Source organism: Bactrocera dorsalis, chromosome 2 (assembly GCF_023373825.1).
Source record: "Bactrocera dorsalis isolate Fly_Bdor chromosome 2, ASM2337382v1, whole genome shotgun sequence".
NCBI lineage: Eukaryota > Metazoa > Arthropoda > Insecta > Diptera > Tephritidae > Bactrocera > Bactrocera dorsalis.
In genome coordinates, this window is record NC_064304.1 from 5259413 (window position 1) to 5279186 (window position 19774).

At 35.9% G+C, this 19774-nt stretch overlaps 2 protein-coding genes across 7 annotated transcripts in view; both read left to right on the top strand.

The window, feature by feature from the left end:
- The window catches only part of LOC105225868 (uncharacterized), a 32013-nt gene extending 19241 nt beyond the window's left edge, over window positions 1–12772 (top strand). For 2 of the 4 annotated variants that reach the window (XM_011204535.4, XM_011204536.4), the window contains exons 4-14: window positions 6618–6769; window positions 6856–6990; window positions 7061–7318; window positions 7381–7720; window positions 7785–7871; window positions 7951–8101; window positions 8382–8547; window positions 8809–8952; window positions 9154–9253; window positions 11043–11186; window positions 11569–12772. In XM_011204535.4, coding sequence (XP_011202837.2) covers window positions 6618–6769; window positions 6856–6990; window positions 7061–7318; window positions 7381–7720; window positions 7785–7871; window positions 7951–8101; window positions 8382–8547; window positions 8809–8952; window positions 9154–9253; window positions 11043–11186; window positions 11569–12127 — 2236 coding nt within the window. In that variant the 3' untranslated portion in view covers window positions 12128–12772. Of the gene's footprint in view, window positions 1–6617; window positions 6770–6855; window positions 6991–7060; window positions 7319–7380; window positions 7721–7784; window positions 7872–7950; window positions 8102–8381; window positions 8548–8808; window positions 8953–9153; window positions 9254–10058; window positions 10341–11042; window positions 11187–11568 lie in introns of those variants that run through there. The other 2 variants (XM_049450509.1, XM_049450508.1) reach the window with 2 other exon arrangements.
- Window positions 12773–16588: 3816 nt separating this feature from the next.
- LOC105233611 (sterile alpha motif domain-containing protein 5) overlaps window positions 16589–19774 on the top strand; it is a 366548-nt gene continuing 363362 nt past the window's right edge. The window contains exon 1 of one of the 3 annotated variants that reach the window (XM_049446975.1): window positions 16589–18023. The gene's annotated coding sequence lies outside the window, so the exon portion shown is untranslated. The remainder of the gene's footprint in view (window positions 18024–19774) is intronic. The other 2 variants (XM_049446973.1, XM_049446974.1) reach the window with 2 other exon arrangements.

The following is a 19774-nucleotide window of genomic DNA, read 5'->3' on the forward strand; positions in this document are numbered from 1 at the left end:
AACGTACAAAATAATATGAAGCAGCTGCATATGTTGATATACCATAAAATTACTGTTTTATTCAGATAAAGGTTAGGTTAGGTTAGTTTGGATAAGTTGGCTAAAAAGGCACGCATAGGTAATTTTTGTTCCTTAACCTTCCTTAGACGGAGGTGTGATATCATAATTTAGAATACCATCGCTTCATGTGAATTTTAACAGACTCTGTGGCCTTTCTAACGATACCTATTTCAGTGTCTCATACTATACAAAGGCACAAAAGAAGCTATACTGACTTTCTGTTGCCTTGCTCTTTAATTTTTTTGCAATCTTCTTCATCTGTCACCAGGTTTGCGTCACCACCAGTTCAGTGAGTATTTCAATCGTGCTTTTACAGTTTCTCTATTGAGTGCCACTTTTTATATTTCCGATCTACCGTTTTACACATGGCTTTTGCAGTCATGTACCTAGATAGGTCATTCTATCGCATTTGATCTTTCTTGCTAAACTCTGCTCCAGATCACGCAGATAAAAGTACATTGAAATAATTTCAAGAGAACTAATGAGTGACGCTGACGGTTTTGGCAAGAGTATCGGTATCGGGCACTCCAGTTATTAGTTTATAGCTTTAATGCGCTCTTCTTTCTAAAAGATTGAGGTTTCAATGTCAAAGAATACATTTAATTCACTTCTTTATCAAATTTACGAATTAATGAGCTTCACCCTTAGCGTACACAGTGGTTAACTTTGCAAGTATTTCCAATTGCTTCATTTCAATTTTTACCCAAAATTGTTTGACTAATTTTTTTCCACGAAATAAAGGCACTTCCTCACTCCAACTGTCAAGTGATTGAATATTCGATAATAGGAACCACTGATCAATAGTAATTTATTTTTGCAATCTTATTGATCGAAAAAAAGTTTTTTAGAAAAATTTTCGTTTATAATATAAAAATCTAAAACGTTTGAACATTTTCTGTTTTGTTAGCTAAACATAGCAAGTAAATTGCGGCGCGTTTTTCTAATTCATTCTGCATATACTATTAATAATGAGACATGCACGGCGTATGAGTAACCTTATGAAGCCAATATACTATAGACTGACACCTACTCAATCATATGAATGGACATACATATTTGTAGTATAATATATTAGATAAAGACATATCGTCACCTGAAATGCAAAATAACGTATCATCAAAAAATTCGAAATTGAGTGTCTTATTGATTACGCTTCACTACTTCAAATTATATACATAATATTAAATATGTTCAACATTTTCTGGTTCTGCGGTCATATATAAACCAGTTTTAACCAATATTAATATTTTGTTTCACTCATGTTCCATTTTATTCCGTGTTTCATTCATGCCACTGTGAATTTCTGAAAATGTTGTTACGTTAATTTGCATTTCAGGTGACGATATGAATTCATTTGCAATATTGAAATATTGTATTTTTATTTATTTATATACAAATATATTGGTAGTCGAGAAAGTATTTTCGTATTTTGTTAACCAAAACAAATGGTTTTATAAGCAATTCGAAAAGACTTTTTCGACTACCCAATATATGAAAATACTTAACTTTCAATGAATAATTATAAGAATAATTATAAAAATTGTATTGTAGAAAAATTATTTTCATTTGTAAAGAACGCCTTGCTCAGCCAACTAAAATGATGATCCAGCGTTGTTTGCAGACCATGAGTCACATAATCTGCGCCTATTTAAAGATAAATTTCGCGTGTAAAATAAACTGTCCGCATTTATGCCTAAGTAATCGCCAATGATTTGAGAAAAATTTTCAGAATTCTTGCACAAAATTACCACGCCGATTCGCCGAAGTTTTTTTTTTGCTGAAAATCATTCAGTTTTTCAAAGATTCAACAGAAAACAGCGAAAACACCGAATTCAAAATTCAAATACTAACGAAGGAAGGCTAAATAAAACTCATGACGGAATGAATCGTTTCGTATTTTCGGACATGCAACCAGCCAAACTGTTGCCTACATATTTCTATATTAATGTCTCGCTCATATATATTATAACTACGTGCGTGAGTATGTGTGCAGGTGTGTGTATCAATTCCCACGCTGGCGCATTGTGGGCGCACACACAGACTTTCTACACCAAAATTCAGACGTTTTCGGCACAAATGCACCGGCTAAATGGCAGCAGTAAATAACTGCAGTCCAAAGGAGCTGCGTGTGTGTGTGTAGGTGTGCTTCTGCACGCTTTGCAGAAATTATTGTGTGTTAAAGCTCATGCAAATATATACTTATGTGTGTGTGTGTGAATATTTTGCTCTAGTTTTCGGGCTCCAATTCAACGCTGCTTGTGTGTTTTTGTGTGTGTGTGTAGGTGTGAGTGTGTGCGGGTGCGTTTGCTTGCATTTCTAATTATGATTATTTTGGGAGTAGGACAAATCAGCTTAATATTTATTGCTTTTGTTTCGACATGCCAATGTTTGTTTGCTTTGTAGTTCGGCATTCTTCTGCGAAATTCTTAAAATATTGGAAATTTTGAGTGAATTTTTTGAAATATGCGCGTCATTGAGCAGCTAATCGCATGTGGTCCACGTGCTGTTTACTTTTTACAACCGAAATGGAGCGCTTTGCCATTGTTTTTTCTTACAATTAAAGGCAGGAGGGGGTTTTTATATGAACAAGTATCTACAAAGTATGCGTATGTATGTGTGTGTCCATCATTTAATGCTGTTTAACATTGAAATCTTCGCAGTTGCGTAAAAGCATATCCAATAAGTGGCTTTATTGGAAAAGCACCAACACGCAGGCACACATGCACGCGTACACTGAGGCACCACTTATTTTATGTTGGTGTGTGTGCATTTGCTGCCAGGTTCTGTGCATATTTATACTTAGTCTTTACATTCTAATTGCAAGCCATTTATCTGTCAGTTTATATTGTGTAAAATCAGTGTTTATAATTAAGAAATTGCGAAGTGCTAACAAAATTTTTGGTAAATTATAAGCGAGTTGGCAATGAGGAAATCTCTAATGCTGCGCGTATTGCAACCCAAAATTTAACATTTTCCCCCGAAATATTTAACAAAAGTGTAATTTACGTGTTGAGCAGGGAAAAAAGTTTAAATAAATAAACAAGAAGTACGCAATATAAAATGAACAGTGCAAAGTACACCCTTACACTTGTATATCTATTTACTATTTATAAATATGTATGTATGTCTGGTGGGTACGACTCTCACCTACCTGCCGCTTAATTTGTTTATATTTGCCTCTGAGTACTTTGATGGCGGCAACAATTGTACTTATAGACAATCTTGAGATCTATCCCAAACATTTCAGTACCATCACACATACACTGTTATATGTAAATATATATATATATATATATATGCGCTTTAGGGTGTCCATTATTTACCAAGTTGATTATTTTCTGATGCTTCTTAAAATTTCAGTGTTTCCCTTAAAAAACAGGAAAAAGCGTTAACTTCGGTTGCACCGAAATTTTGATACCACTCAGTTTGAATGCCAGTAATATGCTATAGTGATCCGATCTGAACAATTTCTTCAGAGATTACATTACATTCTTAAATAATAAGCTATGAAAAATTTCTTCAAGATATCTCAGCAAATGAAGAAGTTTTCCAAACAAGAACTTGATCCTGAACGTTCAGTTTGTATGGCAGCTGTATGCTATAATTATCCGATCTGAACAATTTTTTCGAAAATTACATAATTGCCATAGATAATAATCCATGCAAAATTTCTTCAAGATATCTCGTCAAATGAAAAAGTTTTCCATACAAGAACTTGATTCCAATCGTTCAGTTTGTATAGCAGCCATATGCTACAGTGCTCCGATATCGGCAATTCCGACAAATTAGCAGCTTCTCAAGCAGAAAAATATATGTGACAAATTTCAGATCATTATCTCAAAAACTGAAGGACTAGTTCATGTATATACAGACACGTGGACTGAATCTATCTGATTACGTCAATCAGTTAGATATATACTTTATAGAGACCATATACATTCGTTCTTTTAAGTCTTACAAACTTCGTTGTATGCTTGAGTTACCTCCTTCAGTGTTATAAAAAATGCGCTGGTAAAACAATGAACACCCTAATGTATATGTTTATGTGTGTATATTGCAATATATTTGCTTTGCCACTGACATCTCCTCCCATCTCATTTCATTTACGTTCTTCAGCGCGTGCTATTTTGAAAGCAATTTTTCAATACGAAGTATTTATATACACTCATACACATACATACTTATATACAGGCACTTAAATATATATTCAAATCGTAAAAAGCTACCGAAGCGCCAAATTATCCGTTTATTTTTCCATTTTTTCTTATAAACAGAAGCGTTAAATATACGTTTTTAAAAATAAAATGCTCATAAAAAACAATATTCGTGCCGAATTCAGATAAATAAATCGTACAAAGTACCCAGTAGGAATAATAAAACTGACATACAAACTTCACTTTTCAAATAGCGCACTCAGTGTAAGAGCCGAAAACTGTTTTAAAATTCAAAGTATTTTCTTTCTAAGAATATAAAATAAAAATTTTGAAGGAATAAATTAAATATTTTTCGAGTTACGCGGTCTCGGATCGCGCAATAAAAAAGGTTCTTCACTCTTGCGGTTATAATGACCTTCTCCGTGAATGAAATCTAAACATGACAAAATTAAAGATTGAAAAAATGACGGTGAAAAAATAAATTTGGCCTGCCGAATTTCGATTTATGTATGTATGTATTGTATGCATAACTATGTACTACTATGAGCAAAAATTAGTAAGAATTTGTTCATAATTTTAAAATTCTTAATTTATTTTTCAAAGTCTATGTCGCTCACCTCAAAGTAAACCTTCTTGGCGCCATTACACTTGACCCAACGTTTTTTGCAATTCTCGAAACAGTTGTTAAAGTCAATTTCCGAAATAGCATCTAATGAGCTTAGCGATTCACATTTAATTCAATTGACTCAAAACGGTTTCCCCGGAGCGGTCGTTTGGATTTGCTGAATAACAGATAGTCACACAGAACTAAATCAGGTGAATACGATAGATGGATGGCAAAACATTGGATGAAAATTTCTCGAAAAACTTCTGAACAATCAATGAGGTATGCGACGGTGCATTATCGTAGTACAAAACCAAAGAGTGGCATAACACTCAAATAGTATTCCTTGTTGACAGTTTGGGCGGTAGCAAGGAATTCGGAGTGCACCACACCTCGATAATCGAAGTAAACTGTCAACATTACCTTGAATTTTGACCTGCTTTGATTTGTTTGCTGCTTCGGCTCTCATTTGCCGCGATATTCGCCAATTGATCGTCTGTTGCTGGGTCATAAGCATAGACTCATCGCCAGTACATTACATGACATCCTCGTAGTCGGAAAGCGTTGTTTCACAGACGTTAACGCGACGCTGGTTTTCGAAAAAATTGAGTGATTTTGGAACCAATCATGCTTTTCCAACATTCTGAACATTTTGGCACCAGAAATTTGATTCCGCACACAAAATTTAATGGAAATTCTTTCTTGAATAATTTCACTCATTGTGAAAATCGCCGAATTCATTTTATGTACATACTTTAGAATAAACAAGCTTATACTGAATACTTATTTTGAAAGTTAAGAGAGAAATCTGGATCTTGTGCCTTGTTAAAATTTATCGTACTTCCTGTTTTTCTAAGGTTGTGTGGTCTAAATTTTTGGTTAATAGGGTATGTTGATAAGCCAAATGGGTATTTGAAAAGTGTGCTAGCACTAGTGGAAATTCTAATTTGCGCAATTAGGAACACACTAAAACATATTATACATATATGAATAAAGCATTTAATATAAAGAAATAATATAGAGGGTTGTTTGATTAATAGTTTTAGCTTCTTGCAACTTTTTTTTAGTTTATTAATAAATATTTTGGATCGAATTTCTGTGCGGGTGACCTAACAACATTTGTCATTTGCTTTACCCGTCCAACTTAAAACAAACAAATCTGTACATATTTAATATTAATTGAAAAGTCCCCGGCCTACCATAGTAAAAACATTCTTTTGGAAAAACTCATTTTTTTTAATTCAAGATACGGTGGTTGCAGGAGCAATCCATGGACTTTTGTCACCGTTTTCATTCACTTTGACACGGTGCATTATCTTGGTAAAACACTTTTTTATCTTCAACTGCAGCCGTTTTTCGACGATTTCGTCATTTAAACTCTCCGATAACGTTCGCTGTTGATACTTAGTCGTTCCTTTTTCAGGAAGTCAATGTCCGAAAACTTGTCCATTCTGGAACAAGTGTCCGAAAACTTTGTCATTTGTTTTTTCAAAAAGCAATATTTTATCAACACACAAAATTCCTTTTTATAGATTTTTTCAGAATAACAAAAACTCAAAATGATATAATTTATAAACTTATGATCCGACAAGTTTTAAAGGTTAGGTCTAACTAAAAGCCTTATGGATATAATTCTAGTAGCGCCACCTAAGCGTCAGGCCGGCGACTTTTCAATTGACTTTTTATGTACATATGTGTGTAGACTAGATACATATTTTATCTCGCAACAAATTTAGGCTAAGCAAAATATTTTATCTGCATTTAATAGAAATTAAATTAAAAATTAATATACTTTCCAGACGCGAACTAATTGAACAGAAATCACGTTACAACACACAAATTGGGGACGCGCAGAAGAATGTGCAAAATCTGCAGAACAAAGTCAGCGAGATGCAGGCGAAAATCGAGAAACTGGAACAAGAGATGTCGGCGAAGGCGTGGAATGTAGAGCGTAAGTTAACCGAATTAATCAAAACTAATTACTCTTCCCGAACACGAATAATCGGTATTAATGTGTGGAATTACATTTATAAACAGGATTGCAGGGCGAGCTGAGAGCGGCGCAAAAGGACGATGACTTCGTGCGAAAGCGACTGAAGCTGCTGGAAGATGAAAAGACAAGTCTGCGGCATAAGTACAGTGAAAACGAGGATGAATTTAGGAAGAAATATGGTAACACCAACTTGGCGTCAATGCAATTATAAAGTGTGACTTTTTTATTAAATTACACTCTTCCATGCAGAGGAACTCGAAACGCAGTACCAGGAACTAGAGGCTAAGTACAATGAGACGAAGAGTTTGGCCAGCAACTTGCAAACTCAACTGGCGACGGCACAGACCGAAGCGGAGGAATGGCGCAAGGAGGTGGAGAAAATACGCTGCGAATTGGAAGCGCAGATCCAAATATTGAAGAATGCGTTGGAGAACTCGGAAGCGGAACGAAAGATCTGCCAGGATAAATGGCAAAAGGAATTCGAAATGTTGAGAACACAAAATCAAGGTCAGTTGAGAAATAACGAAACATTTTGCGAAGGCTGCTTAACTTACAAAATATCATTTTAGATCGAGAGGAGAACCTTATGGCTGATTGCGAATGGCAACTGCGCGAAATACGCTTGCAAGCGAAAGATAAAACCGATAAACTGCTGCACGAACGCCAGTTGGCATTGGAGCGAACCGAGGAGCTGCATAACGAGTTGGAGGAACGCAAGCAGGAAGTCGCGGGCTTGAAGGTGTACCAGGCGGAGGTGAAGTCACTGCGTGGCGTTGTGGTCGAGCAAGAATCGGCGATAAAAACACTCATGCAACAGATAGACAACATAAAGTCCGAACTGCAAACGGCCAACATGAACTTGGAGGAGCAGATGAAGGCCGTCAAGAAAATCAAAACTCAGTGTGATAAGTGAGTAAAATGCGAAATGCGTTGTAGGTGGTAATAATTGAATTTATCTTAATTTGTTTGCCAGCGCGCTCTGTGATAAGGAACGAGAAGTAGTCCATCGTATCAATGAAGTGCGCCATCAAGCTGCCGTCTTCTGGGAGGACAAACTTTAGTGAGTTCTTCGTAGTTTGCGATTTTTCCAAATTCTAACTAATATTTATAAATTTTTATATTTTTGCTTGGGAACACAGTACAGAGATGACAAGACTGAAAACAGAACTCGAATCCGTTTATGTGGACGAGCGTCGCGAAGCTCTCGATAAGCTGCAAGCTGAGCATATTGAAGAGCTCCGAGCGCTGACAAACCGCTACACCGCCAATGAGGATGAGCTCAGAACTGAGGTATGCATTTAGTATTTAAAGCTACTTAGGGTTGATGATAAACTTATTGCAATAGGAAACCTTTTATAGAATAGATTTATCGAAACTTTTCTCAGAGAAAAATCAATGACTGTTCTGATCTTTCAGATTCAAATCTTCTATTTCATTTGACTATTATATTATATATCTGTCAAAGACCATAATCCCAACTTAGCCCTCTTCTTTTTCAAAAAATATTGTTAAAGACACGAAGACAGACTTTTAAATGAGTCTTTGAATCTCTTTCTCATCTGTATTTTAGCTCACTGAAGTACAAGAGCGTTTTGAGCGGAAAAGCGAGGAATTCACTGAGATGCGAGATAAATCTGATAACAGCTTGCTGCAGATGCGAATGCATTTGGATCGCGCTGATCGTGAATACCAAAATGCAATGTGTCGGGAGGAGGAGCGACGAGAGGCATTAGAAGGTAAGCAGATTTCTTAAAAAGCTGTAATTTTTAAAGTAAAAGTATTTTCTTATATAAATAAATAAAATATAAAAAATTTTGAGAGTATGACCGACAAAAGACAAAATTTTTTGGACTAAGCAATAATTGGCTAAACGACTTTTTAGTCATCTTTTCATAAAGCCCAAGCAACTTGTTGAAAGAAACTTGTTTTATAGTTAAAAATATGAAATTTCTACTTTAAAGTTCTTCAATTTCACTAATAAACCTTTACATTTCTAGCAAACCTACGCAAAGAGTTTGATGCCGAAAGAGAGGAAATGGAAGAGAAGTTCCGCGAACGCTTAAGTCAGGTGAAGGAGGAATTTGCCAAGGAGCTGCAAGATGCTACACAGGAAATGCGACAGAAGCAACAAAAAGAATTGGGTAATTTAAATATTTAAGCATTTTCAGCTCAAAAGTGTTTTTAGGAAACAAGGTTGTAAAAAGCAGTGTTATAGATTACACTGTTGTGGAGAAAACTAAACTACAAATTACAAAGCTTTTCAAATCCTTTTCCGTTTTATAATTATAATTATTTGTTGAATCGTTGAAGATATTTATTTTTTTATTATTTGGTTATTACAGAGCAACAAAAAGCTAAACTGCAAGCTGAGAAGGAGGAAGCGCTGCAAGAGCTTTCCGATCGACATCGCAAAAAGCTCGCCGCTGTCGAAGAGCAAATCAAGTGAGTTGAATATTTGTAATTTCTTAGGATGTATGACTAAAATCACCTCGTTTACTAATCAAATGTTAATATATATCACATTGACTGTATATATGAGTTTAAGAAACAAAAAAATAATATTTTTGCATGGCAAGTAGATTACTCCCTGTTTTCAACTAATAGAAGTGGCTTGACTTAGAACAATTCAAACACACTCCTTATGCTTTACTGCTAACTAAGATTGGCATTTTTCAAAAAGACAGTTTTTATGGGTAATCCATTTCGAGGCTCCCTACTTTTTTTTAAGAAAAAAACACAGAAACTTAAATTTTAAAGGGGAAAGTTATTTTCATTCGAAAGAATATTCTTTGGTATATATTTTTTGAAAATTATCTCTTTCAAATGTTGGCTGCGTCTCAGATGGTCCATCCGTTGAGTCCAATTTTCGATGACTCCTTCGAGTATTGACCACACCAAACAGTTGTTTTTGCTGGATGAAATACGGCAATTTTTCTTGTTTACATACATTGAGCCGAAAATGGCTCGCTAAACAAAATTTGGCTCGAAAACGTCGGATTTTCTTGGAACTTTTCAAGAGCCCATAGAGTGAAGCAATGTCGATTGAGAAGATTGAAAAAATTACCTATACTTGAATCACCCGTTATATGCATCACTTGTTTTACTAATTTCGAAATTTCTAGCACTGCATGCATCACCCTTTATAAAACAACCCCGCTTTAATTATTGTACCTTAATTGATAACTTTCTTCAAATAATGCAACAACATTTAACATTTGTACTTACTTTGTATGTACTTTTTCAACAGCATTTCGTATGCGATTCGTGGTGTTTTCGTAAATGCTGAGTCATTTGCATCATCAGCATCGTCAACATCATCGTTAGTACTCACTGCCTTGTATGTGCTTGCGCAGCGGTCGTACCCATACATTTTGCCATCACTGTTTGTGCTTTACATGACCATGTCGCCATTCATAACATTAGCATGCTTGATATTGCACATAATCGCCATGTTATTTATAAGATACCGTTATTTGTTAAATGCAAATTGATTTCACGCACATAATTATGTTTCAATATGTTACATACACACAATAAAGGTTTTTATTTGAAATAAGATTCCGTTAAATTTTGGATATTTATGGGTAGGAATGTGGAGGTTCGGTTAAATTTTGGGTACTTATGGGTAGAAATGTAGAGATTCGGTTACATTTTGGGTATTTATGGGTAGAAATATGGAGATTCGGTTAAATTTTTGGGTATTTATGAGTAAAATGTAGAGATTCTGTTAAATTTTTAGATATTGATGGGTAGAAATGTGGTAATTCGGTTAAACTATTGGGTAGTTGTGGGTAGAAATGTGGAGATTAACTTTTCTTCTGAATCAGTATAAGGTTTAATTTAATATTTCCTCTGGCAATACTTTACTTTTTTCTAAGTAAACCTGTCTTCTTTAATAAATTTATAAAGCGTCATCTTGCTGAAAAATATGTTCAAATATAATACACATGCCCTAATAGAAGTGCATATGTATTGTAATGAAAAATACAAAACAAAAAATTAAAAAACACTTTATAATTAGTTCGACTAAGCACATTTGGTTATCCCGTATATTGAGCAAGTTAATTCTCCCCCTTAACACATTCATTCATTCTAATTAACAGTGTACGAAAAATAGTATTTTCTTCCCAGTAATTAATTCTTCAAACTCTAACAAATATTTCCAAATTTTTCTGCTAAAAATACAACAAAACTTATAACCAACCTATAACCAACCGACCAATCGCTACAGAGAAATTGAACTTCGACACAAACACGATTTGAAGGATCTGAAAGCAGCGTATGACACCGAGAAATCGGCCATGGACAAGCGTGATATCAGCAATACGAACGAAATTGAGCAGCTCCATCGGAAATGTCGATGCCTGACAAATCTGTAAGTAAAGCTAATGCGTTCATTATAAAAAAATATCAAAAAGCTCAATTGGTTAAAACGAAGAGCTTAAAAGCTCGTTAATTATAAATCGAAAAATTTGAAATGTAACGCGAACTTTCAATATTTATTTGTTTGGAAAATTTGTATACTCGCAGAGAAATATGTCAATATGTGCTAGCACTGCAAAAGCTTTCGGTGGTCGCTACTGTGCATAATTTCTAAAAGCTCGACGATGTAAATGTTGTAATTAAAAAATTAACCTAACAAACTCAATTGGTACAAATTATAGAATTATAGTATCGATAAAGATACTGAGCTTTCACGCTTACAAACGCTTTCACCTAAAGCTTTTATTTTCATACACTTAATTATTTATTTTTAGCTTTGAGGAGATGCGCATGCGCTATGAACGGCGCGATCCGCGACCCGAAGATCTGCGCGAAATTGAAGAGCTGCGAACGCGTTGCGAGTCGCAGGAGCGTGATCTATTCGAGCTCACCGATCGCCTGCGTGAAATGCAAATACAAATGACCAATATGCAAGAGGCTAATGGTGAAGCGGGCAAAAAGCCTGCGAAACCCGTGAAGAAGCCACCACCGAAAACGATACCAACAAATTGTGATGTCATCTACGAAGATGAAAACGAAGAACGTGAATCACCACCCCCACAAACGCCCACAAGTCGTACAGCCACACCACTGAATGAAGAAGAAGAAGATGCGGAAGACGATGATGATGATGATGACGATGAGGAAGCGGACCAAGATGGGAACAAAGCAGTAAAAGAAGTTAAGACCCAACAAGTCGTAAATAATCAGACGAAAATCGTCAATGGCGATGCCAAAACTGCCAATCTGATCATTTCGAACAACGAGCTCAACAAGAAGAATATCAACACAATCAACGAAGACGATGAGAGTCACATGATAACAGCGATGTAATCGCCTTGAAAAGCTTATAAAGTTGCAATGCTTTTATGAGCTTATTGATACTCGGAGCTTTTAGCGATTTACAAAAAGTTTTAAAAACTTTTTTGGGTTAAGAGCGAAGAAAGCGTTCAACGCCTCGAAAGTTTGGTACGCGTTACCGTGACGCTGATTTCCTAAACTTCCTTTAAACTATACGCGCTCACACACCCACACACATCTAAGTGTGCACACACAAACACAAACAATTTTTTGGAAATTCTTTGTTTACTTTGTTGAAGAATGGATTATGTTGGAATTTTTAGTTACTCTATTTATATAGAAATTGTTACATAGCTATATAATATCACCGTTACATCGGAGAATGTCTGTACACTCACAAACACACAAACATTTAATATCTTTATTGACTATCATTGCAAGGCAGCTCGATGACAATTTTCTTAATATAATTTAATTTTTGGCCCTTTTCGAAAGCTCATTTTTTCTGAAAAATATTATAAAACCCTAAAGCTTCGAAATTGTAATATTCAAACGATTTAGTTTTTAGAAAGCGAAAAAAAATTATATAACCAAAAAATTAAACTAAATTTAAGTGTAAAAAAATTGTAAAATTTTAAATAAAGTGAAATTAATAATTAATATTTGTAACTGTAAAAATTGAATTTTTATTTCTTGATTAGATTAGGTAAGGTTTATACTAAAGCTAGTGTACGATAGTTGGATCTTGAACAAGTCTTCTTCATGTATAGCGTAGACAACACTTACGCGGTTATAGCCGAGTTTACAAAAGCACGCCAGTCGTATTTCCTTTTCGCTGTTTGGCGCCAATTGGAGATTCCAAGTGCAGCCAAGTCCTTCTCCACCTGATCTTTCCAACGAGTGGAGGTCTTCCTCTGCTTCCCTTGGCGGTTATTGCGTCGAATACTCTCAGAGCTGTAGTGTTTTCATCCATTCGGACGAGATGACCTATCTAGCGTAGCCGCTGTCTTTAATCCGCTGTACTATGCCAATGTCATCGTATAGCTCGTACACTTCATCGTTCAATCGAATGCGATATTCGCCTTTATCTTGAAAACTCATAACGACGTCTCATCATCTGTTGTCATCGTCCATGTCTCTACGCATCGGGTAAGGACTTTACTACTCAATTGCCTCAGTTCGAAGTATCATCTGTTGGAAAGAGTTATTTTGCGTTGGATTTCAAGGCTGACGTTGTCGTCAGTACTAATGCTGGATCCAAGATAAACGAAATTATCTACGACTTTGAAGTTATGACTGCCAACAGTGACGTGGGAGCCAAGTCGCGAGAGCGACGACTGTTTATGGTTATGGCTGATTATAGTTTTAGTCTTATTCTTATAATCACCATACAGCTTCTGGCGATCAGCGTCGTAAGCACCGACTCGTTCCCATTATACTGCTAGCGGAGTTATCCCTTCTGGCCAGCTCACCAATTTTACAGATGCCTGATACCCATACTAGCCTTATCACAAAGTTAGTCAGTTACTTGGAGCTATTGATAACGAGGTTAGGCATTCCTTTGCCAGCCCTAAACCCACGGCTAGTGAGCTCTAGGCTATTAAGGCCGTCTGGATATCAGACTGAATAGTTACTTTTCTGAAGGAGGCTACACTTGGAAGCAGTAAATCCACTTCTACTTTAATAACCGCAACTTCGGCTTGAAAAACACTGCAATATTCAGGCAGTCTGGAAGTGAAGTTGATAAAGAGCATCTAACAATATTCCATTCCCCTCCACCAACCCTCTACTCAAGCTTTGACGCATCCGTTAAGAAGGTCGCTGCTCCTCGTCTCTTGCAGGTATGTGGACAAAGGAGAGGTCCGCAAAGTTTGCTTTTGTGACTACATGATCCAAAAGATCCGGTTAAGACGATCTAAGATTTGGCTACATAGCATTTGTACTACTTTTTAGATAAAATATGGGCATAAACACCTCTCTTTATGGAGAATTAGTACATTTTTTATTTAACATATTTACAGTTAAACTTCTATAACTCGAAGTTCTCCATAGCTCGAACTCTGGAGTAGAAGTCAAATTTCATACAAGTTTCCTCCCCGAACTCAAGTCTCTCTAACTCGAAGTGTTTTTGTGGATTAGATAATAATAAAAATTCAATAGTTAAAATAATTTCTTTGAAAATATTTGAGTACTTTTAGCGCTATCGAACTATACCCGATGAAATGTTGTATACATTTTCTAACTCGACTTCAGTAGCTGCGAACCCAGTGCAGTTCTTTATCAAATTCTAGATATTATTTACAGGTTTTAAATAAAGCATACATTAGGTGGTGTTCTGTTAATCCGACCCATAAGAAGTATTTCTTTTAAACATTTATAAAAAAAAATAAATAATACAGCTTTCAAAAAGTGTCTTCAATTTTTGCAGTCTTTTAATTAATTACTTAATTACACATTTCAAATATCAATCAAGTAATGATCACATATCAGTTACACTTGCCAATTACACTCTGTTGCATGTGGAACATAAGACGTTACTTAAATAAGTATTGACTTAAGTTATTCCACAATTCGAAAGAGAGGATATAAGAGCAAAACTAAGAGATTCGTGATTGTTCGAATTTTTGGTACTCCAGTTGAGAGACGAGGTGTTTCTATATTTCTTGTTTTGTATACAAGAAGCCGGCATAGCCGAAGGTTCTGCTGTGGATGCTATTTAAGAGGTGACCAGAAGATAAAAATAAATTTGTAACTTTTAAGTTCTTATAAATGATTTACCCTTGAAAAGGAGCATAATTTGTCTGGACATTAAAGAATCATTGCATACATACAAGCAAGCTTCATTAGTTGCGCTACCGAAATAAAAAGAAATAACTGTAAGTCTAAATATACATACATATATAGTAAAATATGTCTACATGTTTACAAACTGTTCTTATAATAGTTGGGTTGTTGAGGTAAATCTAGGCAACCCTGAACAAAAATCTGATTAGAACGCTTAATCTATCAATTATTACCATTTGATAGCAACAACAACACAAACAATAAATCAACTATTTGTTGTGCCGATCGCACCAACTTCGCATTGGTGGAATTACATGTATCTATGGCGAGCATAGCAAGGTGGCTGATCAAGCGATTGACCGACCGCTGAGTCGCCTAAGCAACGAAGCGCCTAAACAGGTTTAACCTTTTTACAAGTACTCGTATCAACAGCTTCCACTACAATTGCGACAAAAAGTCGAAAATTCCTGTTTTGCCAAAACCATTCTCAGCAACACAAACAAAAATAGTTGGTGATCTGAGCAATTGTTGGTTCGCAAGATTTGTATTTGGCTGCCTTACATTTCTATAAACGTGACTACACAACTATTTGTTGTTGTGACTACACTATCGTTGGCTCTTGCTTGTTTGCCAATGCATGTGTGTGTGTGTGTGTGTGACGGATTCGATTCAGTTCGAAGATTTGGATGCTGGAGTTCAAGTGTTGCTGCTGCCCGTTCCACCGCCCACCTCCCAATATCATTTGACACATTCACAGTGTTTCTCAGTTAATTCAATGCGCTCATATTGCTTAAAACCTGCTGCTGCTTGAGGGAGCCGGACTTTACGTTTTGATTGTTGCTGCAAGTCGTCTTCGTGTTTTTTATTTTGTTTTTATTGTTATTTTCTTTAATGCAACTCTTCTTTACAACTTCGTTTCATGAGAGAATTTCGAATTTAATGTTCTCGGAGCGCATTTCTAACAGAACTTGGTGTTTTTCGAATTACGTCGGCGCTCTTAGTTGCACTCTTCTAAGAGGGAGGTTTAGTATGTACAATCTGCATCCCTCTAGGAAAATACTGCCAGATCTGGAACTTAATATGTATTGATGGGAGAACAGTGTAGTTTCAAATTTGTGAAATTTTAAAATTTCGTAAAATATTAGGTTGATTTTATAAAAATATTTTCGTGGTGGCAGTAAATTCTAGACTCGAAAATACATGCTGTTTGACTTTATGCAAAGGGAGACATATTTTGGATTTTAAATTCCAGAAACACTACCTAAGAAGTTTTAAATCCGCTGCAGAAACCGTGAGAAATTTTGAAAGCTATGTATATATCCCACAAGCACAATATGAAAAATATTTCAAATTTTGAATAGTTGAGTCTACTTTTATTTTTATTTTCCATAGTCAGTTTCCCAGAAGTACCTGGCTATAAAAAAAATTTGAGTAAATATGTTGATACTTATGTACTGATCACAAATTATGCACGTTATACTGCGTTTCATAATAGAATCGGTCTATTTTTTTAAGACTGATTGCTCGAAAAAACAAGAAGAAGTAAAGTAGGAGCGGGAAAGAAATAAAATACAGCAAGTTCTCTATCTTCAATGACTACTTCTAAGAGATTGCACGTCACCAAGTATGTGTCAAGACGCGATAACAGTTCTAAAATTCGAGCATGAATTACTCTAATAGTATCTAGAGAAGAAAAACTATCCAATACTCTCTAGAATTAATTTTCTTTACAAGGGTACTGAATTTCTTTTGTGATGCTTACAATTTCGTTTCAAATTTCCTACCTGTCCTTTGGATTCAGTAATTTATCCCATTCCACACTTTGGGAACCTTCGCTCTTCTACTCTCTTGACTTTCTCAATTGCCTTTTGACACATTCGTATACCATTTCGAACTTCGAACTGGTTTCCCGAAGCGAATGTCTCGCACATCGCTTCTGCTGGACTCCACAAGCTACGCGTCGTCGCTGCGCTGCGTTCCAACATTGCTGCCACAGAGCGTTGCCGTTTTGCTGATTTGCCATCGAGGCGCTGCGCTGCATTTTCAGTTCGGTTTCGTGCATTAACGTATTTGGACGTATAATAAACAGTGTCAGCGCGCAAAGAATGCGGCAATTCGCGTTGTTTGTGTGTGTGCATTCTGTGAAGAAATGAAAACATAAAAAATAATTAAGTTCGGAATAAATTGTTGAAAGTGTTGGCAATTATAATACATTTTTGTGAAAATACTAGATAATACTGAAAATAAGATATTCGTGTGTGTTTGTTGTGCTAGCGGTGGCTAACGAGTAGCGCAGTGCAGCATCCAGTCAGCACGTTGTTGGTGTTCAAGGAGCAGCAGACAGTGCGAAAAACGTCGCCGCCCTAGCAAATAATGAAGCAAAGGTGCATTCTGGCTGCGCCACAAGCGTTTGCTGCATAAATTAATGAATGAGTGAAGTGGCAAGTGAATGAATGATAAAGTTGTGATAATCGCACAGTGTGGCATGATGTTATTGAAAAGGGTGAATGCCACCAGTGCCAAGTTTTGAATGAAATTGCCGCTCCAAGTTCTCCCAGTTCAATACTAATTACAGTCTTGAGCACAAAATCTAATTGACTTTCTCGACTTAGCAGAGACAAGTTAACTTAAACGCATGAATTTGATTGTGAATCCGCGTGTTGCTATTAAAGTGTATAGCACAATTTAAACGTGTAAGTTCTGTTCCTTCAAAGGTCGCGTCAAAGGTCAAATCACCAGAAGTCTTTTGTGAAAACCAATTTAGCGAAATAAGCAAATTTCAAATTTTCAATGTTGCATTTTCATGTTGCAAGTTGCGTGATATTGTGAAAATATTGTAACGCCTCTTCAGTGCGGAATTATAACTTAAGTCAAGCGTTTGTAAACAGCTACGAAACAACAACAACGCGCTATAAAAATAAACAAATTTGAAATTTGTCATATTTATAGGCATGAACTCTGCCGCGGACTTTTTTCGAGCAGCTGAGCATCATCACCTACAGCAAGCAGGCGGCTCATAGGCCTTCTCGACAACATAAGCACCTTGGCTGACTTTACGCCTGCAAGAAAAACGCACAATAAGTAAATAAATAATTTTGAGCCGCAGCAAAGTCGTCTCCTCCAGCCTTGGGCGCCCCCAAAAAATGTGAGTATTTCCATGAAAATTTCACGTAAAATGTTAAAAATACCAATCAAGCGCTCAAAGGACGACTCCTCGTCGCATTAAGCCACACGTACGCGGTCGCCCTTGCGCTCCGCACCGCGTCCGCACACCAAGCAGCTGACGTAGCCGCACACTTTGTTGCTGTTTTCCTTTTAGGCATTTTATTATTTTATTTACCTGCAATTTTGTCTCTATTTTTACGGCCTTCTGCCACCTTAACCTTCTGTTCGCTCGCGTGTTGCGCTCCACTTGCCATTCCAATTGGATTTGTGTTTTCTGACTTTGTTTTCGAGTTTTATTTTTTTTGTTTTTCTTTCTGTTTGCCTTTACGCAGTTTTCTGCCTTTCGTGCTTTCCCACTGTTCTTCACTTGTCTCGCTGTGTTTGCGTTTTCGCTTTAAGTACTCAGCAACGAAATCCTTTTCGGCAGGAATTCTTGTATTTTATTGTAATTCCCGCTATGCAGGATATTTAAGGATATATTTAAGCTGCTTTATTGATTGCACCCGGTGTTTGGGAAATCTGCCTCAGCCTGTTTAAGTTGAATATATTGTATGTGTGTGTATGCGCCGTTGCGTGTTCTTCGGTGTGCTCTTTTGGCATGTTTTGTTTGTGTTTTTATTTTATGTTTTGCTTTCGTTGTTACTTTTGTTGCTTTTCCCACTCGCTGCGGCCCTCTGGTGCTATGCTGTGCCTCAGCGCCTCAGCCATGCCAGAGGTGTCCTGTGCGCACACCGCTCAGCCCGCTCGGCGTGTGGGTTTGTCAGCTTGTCTCACTGCCTGCCTGTCTGTCGGTTGCTCTGTCGGCGTGTGTGCCTTGTGCCTGCCTGTTGTTTTCAGTCACCAGCTATTTGACTGCCGCCTGCTTCGTTTTCGGGGTTGAAACATTAAACCATCTCAGTCCTTTTCTGGGCTCTTAATGCTATTTTCTTATCGATGAATGAATGAAGAAATAAATGTATGCGTGTGTGTGTATGTGCGGTTTTCGGAATGCGTATTTGATTGTATGTACATAACCCGAAATGGTAAACGGATTTACTGACAATTGTCGAGCGTAGAAATCAAATCGTTTGGGTTTCCCTAATTGCTGCTTGGATTTCATTTGATTCCGTAGTTATTTGGCTTTGTTTCGAATTCGAACAATAGTTTTAATGACAACTTACGCTGTGAAATAACGGTATGCGTTTTGAGAAGATAGTTGGTAGTTTGTCTATAAATTTTATTTTAGTTGGAGTTGGCCAAAATAAAAAATAAAAATATGAAAAAAATTGCATAATGATTAGAAAATCCTAAATTCTAACCAAGAAAGGTTAACATATATGTAACTAAAAATAATGTTTTCTAAAATCTCGAAAATTTTAATTTTAAATTTTTGAAAATTTTAAGTTTTCTGTTTCGGGAATTTTGATTTTATTGGCTACTTTGTCTCAAACATTTTTCAACTTGTTCTTTTCGTTTTTTCAAAAACCTATTTTATAAATATTTTACAAATCATTGAACATGCATTTTATTTAAAAAATATTAAAAAAAAAAATAAGATTAAAAAATTTTTCTCATCGAAGTTTTCAAAATTGGCTGTGTTAAACAGTGTATTATTTTTAATTATGCCATATTCTATCAATTTTAAATATAAAAAAATATTTTTATACATTAAAATTAAATTAAAATTAGACAAAAAAATACATATTTTTAATTTAAAATTTTTTTAAAATAAATATTAAGTAAAAAAAAAAT